This window comes from Oncorhynchus kisutch, linkage group LG22 (assembly GCF_002021735.2).
Source record: "Oncorhynchus kisutch isolate 150728-3 linkage group LG22, Okis_V2, whole genome shotgun sequence".
Lineage (NCBI taxonomy): Eukaryota > Metazoa > Chordata > Actinopteri > Salmoniformes > Salmonidae > Oncorhynchus > Oncorhynchus kisutch.
This window is the reverse complement of record NC_034195.2, coordinates 2,903,365-2,915,681: the sequence shown is the minus strand read 5'-3', so window position 1 is coordinate 2,915,681 and position 12,317 is coordinate 2,903,365. Positions and strand designations below refer to the sequence as shown.

Genomic DNA, 12,317 nt, shown 5'->3' with positions numbered 1-12,317 from the left:
TTGTTACTGACATTGTGCACCATTGTGGAAATGGGCAGTAGTGAATGCAGCCTCTGGCAAAAATGATTTAACATTGAACTTCGGACTGGCTATAAGATATGGGCAATTCTACAGTAACAGAACTATGCAGATTTTTAAAATGTATTTTTAAAATGGTATACATTTTTAAAATGTATACCAAAAGCAGTGATTTAAAAAGTTTAACAAACCATATTTACAAGGCCAACTTTTAACAATTTCCAGTGTACATTGTTTAATGTAGTCATTGTACATAGAGTTGTATGATTTGTTAAACTTTGTTTTTGTTTGGCATACATTTTAAAGTGAAAAATCTGAGTATCGGGTAATTCTGTAACTGTGAAATAACCCATATGCCATTGGGTTGCATGATTTACCAAACATTGCTATTGGAATATGACTTGCGATATAATTTTTTTAATATATATATATATATATATATATCAAAAGTCAAATTGCAATAGCAATGTTTGGTAAATTATTTATAAAGTGGAAAAGAAGCAAATTGGAGAAGAAGCATCATTCTTGTTTGGAACAATCTGTTGACTGTATTTGACCTAACAGAACAGCATGCAAATATATAGTGAATTTAACAATGAGGAGCTTGAGTGACAGGGGGCGAGGCAATGTGTGTGGGAAGCAATCACAAGACACAAGGCTGAGTGTAGTTTGAAATATTGCATGCTATATGCAACACAATCTCCAAAGAAAACGCAGTCGACCTCTGTAACTGCAGCAACAGAGATATGACATCGCTGGCCATTTTAATTATGACATGTAGAGCCCTCTGTGGTAACTTCTGTAGATTTATGGGCTGTGTAGCCATTTTAATTACTGAATATTTTGCCGTAGGTTAGCTGTTAGTCAAACTGCGCAAAAGTGAAACCGAAGCTTACTTCGACAGTTACATTTTGGAAATCATTCTGAGATTTTGGTTAAATTTAGGCATCAGGGTTAACCTGTTTTAAGGTAAGGGTTAAGGTTTGGAAAAAAAACTATGCCTAGCACTGAACCCACTATCCTCTGAGCGTTAGCTCACAGTTCAAACCTATCCTCGATCCCAGCCACAATACGTCGGGAGCCCACTAGATGGTAATAGGCACTCACATTGCCGTTAGTGGACGGTAAGAATTACACATAATGCAGTAATTTCACCAATTCAGAAAAATCCATAATCCAGTAGAGTCTGGCGATATGGATATATCGATATGGAGCTCTTGCAATATGGTTATTACACATTAAAAAAACTTTGTTTAACAATGTTTGTTGAGGTGCTCAGCAGGCATAGGACAGAAATAGACAGCAACAATGGAAAGCAGAAATTGCGTACCTGAAAAAGAGCCTATTGGATCAATGCATGGAATGATAAAAATGACATACCTTTTCCCCAGTGTGCGGCCTCTTATTTTCAATTGCAACTTTTGAGAATGTTCCAGCTCTGGAAAGTAAGCATGTGAAGCATGGTCATAATGGTCATTTACTTAAATAAATGTAAGCCATTAGATCTAAACTGCTCATGATGCGACAGGGATTTTTGAGCAATATTGAATATACAGTTACTCCCGAAGGTTTAATATCCATATGAAATTGGATAAGATAATGGCCTTTTGTGGTTTTTCATTTAGTAGATTAACAAGGTAGAGTTAAAATGGGAGCAGTATTTTACTCAACTGTACCTCAGAACATGTCAAAGACCTAATAAGAGAAGAAGCTAACCAATGTTTTCTTATTCTCAATTTGAACAGCAAAAGGACAAATCAACCCCTTTTTGTAGATAGGCATGCTGTGATACTAAATAAAATAATCGGCTTTCATTGCTGAAGGCTGTTATTTTGGAAGCCTTGAGAAGGAGAAACAATTTTCATGGACAAGAATGGTAGTTTTTATTTGCAATCTACCAATCAATCCAAATGAGAATGAAAGCAAAACAAGGCAGGGAATGTAGACATACCCACAAAGCGCCCGAGTAAAATGTCAATAATCATATTGATTATGTAGTTATACATTAGACTACAAATCCATATCCATCTTTAAGATTTTGAATGAACTTTTAATTTCTGCATACACTAAGTGTACAAAACATTAGGAACACCTGCTCTTTACATGACATAGACTGACCAGGTGAAAGCTATGATCCATTATTGATGTCACTTGTTTAATCCACTTCAGTGTAGATGAAGGGGAAGACACAGGTTAAAGAAGGATTTTTAAGCCTTGAGACAATTAAGACATGGATTGTGCCATTCAGAGGGTGAATGGGCAAGACAAAGTATTTAAATGCCTTTGAACGGGGTATGGTAGTAGGTGCCAGGTGCACCGGTTTGAGTGTGTCAAGAACTGCAACAATGCTGGGTTTTTCACGCTCAACAGTTTGCCGTGTGTATTAAGATTTGTCCACCACAGACCTACACACAACATTCCACATAATGTCAAAGTGGTATTCTGCTAGTTTGTTTTTACAAATTAATAAAAAATGAAAGCTAAAATGTCTTCTGTCAACAAGTATTCAATCCCTTTGATATGGCAAGCCTACATAAATTCAGGAGTAAAAATGTGCTTAATAAGTCAAATAATAAATCGCATCATTTCACTCTGTGTGCAATAATTGTATTTAACATGATTTTTGAAGGACTACCACATCTCTGTACCACACACATACAATTATATGAAAGGTCCCTCAGTTGAACAGTGAATTTCAAGCACAGATTCAACCACCAAGACCATGGAGGTTTTCCAAGCGCCACGCAAAGAAGGGCACCTATTGGTAGATAAAAAAAGCATTCAGTGAATATCTTTTTCAGCATGGTAAGGTTATTAATTACACTTTGGATGGTGTATCAATAAACTCTCACTACAAAGATACAGGTGTCCTTCCTAACTCAGTGGCCGGAGAGGAAGGAAACCACACAGGGATTTTACCATGAGGCCAATGGTGACTTTAAAACAGTTAGAGTTTAATGGCTATGACAGGAGAAAACAGAGGATGGATTAACAACATTATAGTAACATAAATGACAGAGTGAAGAGGAAGCCTGTACAGAATAAAAAAAGATTCCAAAACCAAAACCTGTTTGCAATTAGGCACTGAAGTAAAACTGCTCAAATGTGGCAAAGAAATTAACTTCATGTCCTGGATACAAAATGTTGTGTTTGGGTCAAATCGAACACAAGACATTACTGAGTTCCACTCTTCAAATTTTCAAACAATGTGGTGGCTGCATCATGTGATGGGTATGCTTGTCATTGGCGAAGACTAGGGAGTTTTTTAGGATAAAAAGAAACAGAATAGAGCTAAGGTTGAGAGCTTCAAATTCCTTGGTATCCACATCCAACTACAAACTAGATTGGTCCAAACACACCAAGACTGTCGTGAATAGGGCACGACAAAGCCTATTCCCCATCAGGAAAATAAAAAGATTTGGCATGGGTCCTGAGATCCTCAAAAGGTTCTACAGCTGCAACATCTAGAGCATCCTGACCGGTTGCATCACTGCCCGGCCTCCGACCGAAAGGCACTTCAGGACCTCTACGCCATCCAGGATCTCTACACCAGGCGGTGTCAGAGGAAGGCCCTAAAAATTGTCAAAGACCCCAGCCACCCCAGTCATAGACTGTTCTCTCTACTACCTCATGGCAAGCGGTACAGGAGTGCCAAGTCTAGGACAAAAAGGCTTCTCAACAGTTTTTACCCCCAAGCCATAAGACTCCTGAACAGGTAACCAAAAGGTTACCTCTCTGTTTATCTTATATGCATAGTTACTTTAACTATACATTCATGTACACACTACCTAAATTGGCCCGACCAACCAGTGCTCCCGCACATTGGCTAACCGGGCTATCTGCATTGTGTCCCACCACCCACCAACCCCTCTTTTTACGCTTCTGCTGCTCTCTGTTCATCATATATGCATAGTCACTTTAACAATACCTACATGTACATACTACCTCTAAGCCTGACTAACAGGTGTCTGTATATAGCCTTGCTACTCTTTTTTTTTCAAATGTCTTTTTACTGTTGTGTCATTTCTTTACTTACCTACACACACAGGTACCTTTTTTTCGCACCATTGGTTAGAGCCTGTAAGTCTACACCTGTTGTATTCGGCACACGTGACATAAACTTTGATTTGATTTGAAGCACAGGCAAAATTCCAGAGGAAAACCAGCTTCAGTCTGTTTTCCAACAGACACTGGGAGACAAATTCAACATTCAGCAGAACAATAACCGAAAACACAAGGCCAAATATACACTGGAGTTGCTTACCAGGATGACATTGAATGTTCCTGAGTGGCCTAGTTACAGTTTTGACTTAAATTGGCTTGAAAATATATGGCAAGACTTGAAAATGGATGTCTAGCAATGATCAGAGCTCTAAGAGACTTACTCAGAAAGACCCACAGCTTGTAATCTCTGCTAAAGGGGATTCTGACATGGGTGTGAATATTTATGATCAGAGCTCTAAGAGACTTACTCAGAAAGACTCACAGCTGTAATCTCTGCTAAAGGGGATTCTGACATGGGTGTGAATATTTATGATCAGAGCTCTAAGAGACTTACTCAGAAAGACCCACAGCTGTAATCTCTGCTAAAGGGGATTCTGACATGGGTGTGAATATTTATGATCAGAGCTCTAAGAGACTTACTCAGAAAGACCCACAGCTTGTAATCTCTGCTAAAGGGGATTCTGACATGGGTGTGAATATTTATGATCAGAGCTCTAAGAGACTTACTCAGAAAGACCCACAGCTGTAATCTCTGCTAAAGGGGATTCTGACATGGGTGTGAATATTTATGATCAGAGCTCTAAGAGACTTACTCAGAAAGACCCACAGCTGTAATCTCTGCTAAAGGGGATTCTGACATGGGTGTGAATATTTATGATCAGAGCTCTAAGAGACTTACTCAGAAAGACCCACAGCTTGTAATCTCTGCTAAAGGGGATTCTGACATGGGTGTGAATATTTATGATCAGAGCTCTAAGAGACTTACTCAGAAAGACCCACAGCTGTAATCTCTGCTAAAGGGGATTCTGACATGGGTGTGAATATTTATGATCAGAGCTCTAAGAGACTTACTCAGAAAGACCCACAGCTTGTAATCTCTGCTAAAGGGGATTCTGACATGGGTGTGAATATTTATGATCAGAGCTCTAAGAGACTTACTCAGAAAGACCCACAGCTTGTAATCTCTGCTAAAGGGGATTCTGACATGGGTGTGAATATTTATGATCAGAGCTCTAAGAGACTTACTCAGAAAGACCCACAGCTGTAATCTCTGCTAAAGGGGATTCTGACATGGGTGTGAATATTTATGATCAGAGCTCTAAGAGACTTACTCAGAAAGACCCACAGCTTGTAATCTCTGCTAAAGGGGATTCTGACATGGGTGTGAATATTTATGATCAGAGCTCTAAGAGACTTACTCAGAAAGACCCACAGCTTGTAATCTCTGCTAAAGGGGATTCTGACATGGGTGTGAATATTTATGATCAGAGCTCTAAGAGACTTACTCAGAAAGACCCACAGCTGTAATCTCTGCTAAAGGGGATTCTGACATGGGTGTGAATATTTATGATCAGAGCTCTAAGAGACTTACTCAGAAAGACCCACAGCTTGTAATCTCTGCTAAAGGGGATTCTGACATGGGTGTGAATATTTATGCGAATGATATCTGTATTTCATTTTCAATACATTTGCAACATGTCTAAAAACATGTTTTCACTTGGCAATTAATTATATAATCCATATTTCATCCGTAAACACAACATGCAACAATTTCAATGATTTTACTGAGCTACAGTTCAGATAAGAACATCAGTCAATTGAAATCAATTTATTAGGACCTAATCTATGGATTTCACATGACTGGGCAGGGGTGCAGCCATGGGTGGGCCTGGGAGGGCATAGGCTCATCCACTGGGAGACAGGTTCAGCCAATCACAATGAATTTTTCCCAACAAAAAGGCTTTATTGCAGACATAAATAGTTCTCAATTTCATCAGCTGTCTGTGTGCTGATCTCAGATGTTCTCGCAGGTTAAGAAGCCAGATGTGGAGGTCCTGGTTTAACGTGGTTACATGCCGTCTGGGGTTGTGAGGCAAGTTTGACGTACTGCCAAATTCTCGAAAAACAGCGTTGGAGGCAGGTTATGGCAGAGAAATTAACATTACATGCCTTGTCAACAGCTGGACATTCCTGCAGTCAACATGCCAATTGCACGCACCCTCGAAACGTGAGACATCTGTGGCGTTGTGTGTTAAAACTGCACATTTTAGTGTGGCCTTTTATTGTCCCCAGCACAAGGTGCACCTGTGTAATGGTCATGTTGTTTAATCAGCTGCTTGATATGCCACACCTGTCGTGTGGATTATCTTGGCAAATGAGAAATTCTCACTAACAGGGATGTAAACAGCTTTTTGTGTGTATGGAACATTTCTGGGATCTTTTTTGAAACATGGGACCAATACTTTCCAAATTGCATTTATATTTTTGTTCAGTATATATTTTTCTTAAGGGTAGCTTTAGTGTAACTAAACTTTATTTCATTATGAAGTAATTGGTAGCTTGGTAAATTATATTTTCAGAGTAGCTTCCCCAACACTTCCCCAACACTGTATTGAGTATTGATCTAAATACCAGTGCATCTACATATTCAGGTACTTGGATCTAAATGTAATTGAACTACAAAGTAACGGATCTAATGAATATGGCGCATACAGTACACTGTAAAAAGGGAATTGTTCTGTTAACAATTTCAAGTAGTAAGTAGTTCTGCTTAGTAATTTGCAGTGGTGGTGTATCAATGTTTATCATTGTTTTATTTATTTGGTGATACACCTTAGCAGGCATTGTTAAGCATGTTTCTCATTCCTCTAACAATAACTGGTGGTAAACTGTAAGCGTTTTTAGAGTGATGCCCTCTATCATTAAGACCTTGCTGCTGGTGAGGAATGGCTCGTTTCATTATTGAACGTCGGTTTGTCCAAACGTTTTTATATATCTGTTCCCAATGAGCACCTCATCACGCAATAAACGGCTTAATACTCTTTTAGAAATGTACTTTTATTTCTTCACAACGTACATACAACATTGTGTACCACGTGACACTATTACCTATTCATAATAATACCTCCTATGAGCACAACAAAATCAGGTGTTTATGACTACTACCTTATGATTTTAGGTAAAGACATAAAACGTAATAGAATCAAGTAAGAACAACTTATTAATAAATGTTACATTGACTTTAAAATATTAAATAATCATAACTTGTAAAAACTCAATTGTTTAGATTAGCAGAACACAAATAAAAAAAATATATTTCCTCAATAACCTAAAAGTTGTTAACAGTACTCAAAAACATTAAGTAATAAGAAATCTTATTGACATAGTACCGCTTTTTTTTATTTGAGTTCTAGTGACCTTTGTAAATGTTTGAGTAGCACTAGTCAATATCTTTAATGAGTTAGGCATTGATTTTTTTCACAGTGTACTAACAGGTGTAGAACAAGTCAAATACAATGTCTTGGAACTGCGTTGTATGGAAGGCAAATTCCAATGTATTTACAGTGCATTTGGAAAGTATTCAGACCTTGACTTTTTCCACATTTTGTTATATTAGACTCATTCTAAAATGGAATAAATCAAAAAATTTCCTCAGCAATTTACACAATAACCTGTAATGACAAAGTGAAAACTGGTTTTTAGATTTTTTTGCAAATGTATTAAAAATAGAAAACAGAAATACCTTATTTTCATAACTATTCAGACCCTTTACACTTGAATTTTAGCTCAGGTGCATCCTGTTTCCATTGATCATACTTGAGCTATTTCTACAACTTGATTGGAGTCCACCTGTGGTAAATTCAATTGATTGGACATTATTTGGAAAGGCAAACACCTGTCTATATAAGGTCCCACATTTAACAGTGCATGTCAGAGCCAAAACCAAGCATGAGGTCGAAGGAATTTTCCTTAGAGCGCCGAGAAAGGATTGTGTCAAAGCACAGCTCTGGGGAAGGGTGCCAAGAAATGTTTGCAGAATTTAAGGTTCCGAACAAACACAGTGGCCTCCATCCCATCATTCTTAAATGGAAGAAGCTTGGAACCACCAAGACATTTCCTAGAGCTTGCTGCCAGGCCAAACTGAGCAATTGAGGGGAGAAGGTCATTGGTCGGGGAGGTGACCAAGAAGCTATGGTCACTCAGACAGAGATGGGAGAAACTTCCAGAAGGACAGTCATCTCTGCAGCACTCCACCAATCAATACTTTATCATAGAGTGGCCAGATGGAAGCCACTCCTCAGTAAAAGGCACATGATAGCACGCTTGGAGTTTGCCAAAAGGCACCTTAAGGAGTCACAGACCACGAGAAACAAGATTCTCTGGTCTGATGAAACCAAGATTGAACTCTTTGGCCTGAATGCCAAGCGTCATGTCTGGAGGAAACCTGGCACCATCCTTACGGTGAAGCATGGTGGTGGCAGCATCATACTGTGGGGATGTTTTTTCAGTGTCAGGGACTGGGAGACTAGTCAGGATTGAGGCAAAGATGAATGGAGAAAAGCACAAGAGATCCTTGATGAAAACCTTCTCCAGATCGCTCAGTACCTCGGACTGTGGTGAAGGCTCACCTTTACAATGGGACAGCGACCCAGCCAAGATAATGCAGAAGTGACTTTGGGACAAGTCTCTGAATGTCCTTGAGCGCCCCAGCCAGAGCCCGGATTTGAACCCGGTCGAACATCTCTGGAGAGACCTGAAAATAACTGTGCAGCGACTCTCCCCATTCAACTTGATAGAGTTTGAGAGGATCTGCAGAGAAGAATGGGAGAAACACCCCAAATACAGGTGTGTCAAGCTTGTAGCGTCATACCCAAAGAGAACTCAAGGCTGGAATCGCTGCCAAAGGTGCTTCAACAAAGTACTAGGTAAAGGGTCTGAATACTTACAGTACCAGTCAAAAATGTATACACACACCTACTCATTCCAGGGTTTTTCTCTATTTTATACACTGTAAAAAAAAATGTGAATACATAAACTATGAAATAACACATATGAAATCATGTAGTAACCAAAAATGTATTTTATATTTGAGATTATTCATAGTAGCCACAGCTTTGCGCACTCTTGGCATTCTATCAACCAGCTTCCTGAGTTGGTCACCTGGAATGCATTTCAATTAACAGGTGTACCTTGATAAAGGTTAAATGTCTTTCCTTCTTAATGCGTTTGAGCCAATGAGTTGTGTTGTGACATTGTAAGGGTGGTATACAGAAGATGGCCTTATTTGGTAAAAGACCAAGATCAGCTCACATAAGCAAAGAGAAACGACAGTCCAACATTACTTTACTTTAAGCTGAAGGTCAGTCAATAAAGAACATTTGAAGAATTTTTGAAAGATTCTTCAACTGCAGACGCAAAAAACCATCAAGCGCTATTGTAACGGTTCGCCTCGTCATCTGAGGATGAGTAGTCAAGATCGGACCAATATGCAGCGTGGCACGTGTCCATGTTCATATTTGTTAAACAGAGAACACTAAACAAGATAACAACGGCGAATGAAACGAAACAGTTCTGTAAGGTGACATACACTAAACAGAAAACAAACACCCACCAACACAGGTGGAAAAAGGCTGCCTAAGTATGGTTCTCAATCAGAGACAACGACACCTGAGAACCATACCAGGCCAAACTCAAAAACCAACATAGACAACCCACCCAACTCACGCCTTGACCATACTAAAACAAAGACCTAAATAAAAGAACTAAGGTCAGAACGTGACAGCTATGTTGAAACTGGCTCTCATGAGGACCGCCACAGGGAAGGAAGACCCAGAGTTACCTCTGTTGCAGAGGGTACGTTCATTAGTTACCAGCCTCAAATTGCAGCCCAAATAAATACTTAACAGAGACAGAGTAACAGACACAATTCAACATGAAATGTTCAGAGGAGACTGCGTGAATCAGGCCTTCATGGTCAAATTGCTGCAAAGAAACCACTTCTAAAGGACACCAATAAGAAGAAGAGACTTCCTTGGGACAAGAAATGCAATGGACCTTAGACAAGTGGCAATCTGTCTTTTGGTCTGAGGAGTCCAAATTTGAGATTTTAGGTTCCAACCACCGTGTCTTTGTGAGATGCAGAGTAGGTGAACAGATGATCTCTGCATGTGTGGTTCCCACCGTGAAGCGTGGAGGAGGAGGTGTGATGTGCTTTGTTGGTGACACTGTCAATAATTTATTTTGAATTCAAGGCACACTTAACCAGCATAGCTACCACAGCATTCTACAGCGATACACCATCCCATCTGGTTTGTACTTATTGGGACCTATCATTTGTTTTTCAACAGGACAATTACCCAACACACCTTCAGGCTGTGTAAGGGCTATTGGACCAAGAAGGATAGTTAAAAAAAATGTTTTGCTTTATTTAACTAGGTAACTCAGTTAAGAACAAATTCTTATTTTCAATGACAGCCTAGAAATAGTGGGTTAACTGCCTGGTTCAGGGGCAGAATGACAGATTTGTACCTTTTTTACCTTGTCAGTTCAGGCATTTGATCTTGCAACCATTCGGTTACAAGTCCAAAGCTCTAACCACTCGGCTAGCTGCCGCCACAGGAGTGATGGAGTGCTGCATCAGATGACCTGGCCTCCATAATCACCCGATCTCAACCCAAGTGAGATGGTTTGCGATGAGTTGGTATAAAATAGTAAAATTAATATAAAAAGTGTGATCCAACTTTTGACTGGTACTGAATATAAATGTATATAAATGTGATATTTCCGGCTGGGTTTTTGTAATACATTTGCAAAAATGTCTAAAACAGTTTTTGCTTTGTTATTACGGGGTATTGTGTGTAGATTGATTAGGGAATAAATACATGTAATCCATTTTAGAATAAGGTCTTTAACATAACAAAATTCTGAAAAATGTAAGGGGTCTAAATCATTTCCGAATGCACTGTATATGTAAATCAGCTCTTGCTTTGTGGATACTGGCCCACATTTGTTGTGCTCCTTTTTTAACTTGGAAACCTGTGAGAGACTTGAACATTTCTCTCTGTACTTTTGAATCACTATCCTAGACAGCCCACTATTACTCTGAATGTGTCTCTGCAGTAAACTTAATTAACTCCCCCGAACCTCTACACTGTGACTTGGGGCCAGATTAAATTACCACACCACGGTGCTTGCAAATTATAATCACTGACTCTGAGAACCCACTGAGTCCCTATGGAGAATGCCCCAGGGCCAGTCCACTCACACAGGTTAATGTCCTATCAGGAGATAGGTCAAAAGGTCCCAGGACTTAGATACATCAACATCTCTGGTGTCTAATCAAACAACTGGTCCACCTCATCCATGCACTGAGGAAGGGAAATTAAACAGTCTGAAATATGACTGGGATGTATAAATGGATATCTAGGGAATCCTCTATCAGCAATGTTATCACGTGTGACGTTGTCAGAGATGGTGTTAGCCTATAGGAGGTGAGGGGAAAGGTAACTGGAAAGGACCTTTGTTATTAGTTGGTGGTGACTGGTTGATTGGTGGTGAATGATTGGTTGGTTAATGTTCTTGCTTTGTATCCATTCAATGCAACCTTTCACTTAAATGTTTCTACACTGGAAATATTTTTCTTGAAATGGTAATTCCACCATGTAGAATACACTTCACTTCCAATTGTTATCTCTCTCTTACATCATTTCCTTTCATTCTTCCTGTCTTTAGGTCAGTTGGCAGCGGGTACTTGTGAGATAGTTACTCTGGACCGGGACAGCAGTCAGCCACGGCGGACCATAGCACGACAGACGGCGAGGTGTGCCTGCAAAAAGGGTCAGATTGCAGGCACCACGAGAGCCAGTCCGGCTTGTGTAGACGGTAAGAACCAAGATCCACCTCCATCCTTAACTTTCAGAGAGAACCCCCGAAGCATGGGGGTTGAGGGGCTTAAAGAGCTTTCCTCAAGGGCCTCTTGTGCCACCACCCCCTATGCATCTAAGACCATTTCTGATGTTGTGGTTTACTCCGTTATCTCTGTTAAGGTGGTTTAGGCATCTCGAATGGAGTGTTGCATTGCATTTCATCACCTGCTGTCCTTGTCCTGGGTGCCATCTGGGGAGAATTGGAAAGCAGCTGCTGGATGCACATCGAATTGCCTCTCTCTGTGGGGTTGCATTGTGCTTATATTACTTTTTGTGCTTCAACGGGAACACTTGGATGTTTTATCAAGTTGAAATACCTTCTCTCCCTTTGCGCAATACTTACAAAGACTATTGACAAAAGCCCTCATG

At 39.8% G+C, this 12,317-nt stretch overlaps 1 protein-coding gene across 1 annotated transcript in view; it reads left to right on the top strand.

Annotated features, from left to right (window-relative positions):
• LOC109867644 (chemokine-like protein TAFA-5) overlaps positions 1 to 12,317 on the top strand; it is a 109,968-nt gene that overhangs the window by 32,279 nt on the left and 65,372 nt on the right. Inside the window, exon 2 of the mRNA XM_020456897.2 lies at positions 11,755 to 11,904. Coding sequence (XP_020312486.1) covers positions 11,755 to 11,904 — 150 coding nt within the window. The remainder of the gene's footprint in view (positions 1 to 11,754; positions 11,905 to 12,317) is intronic.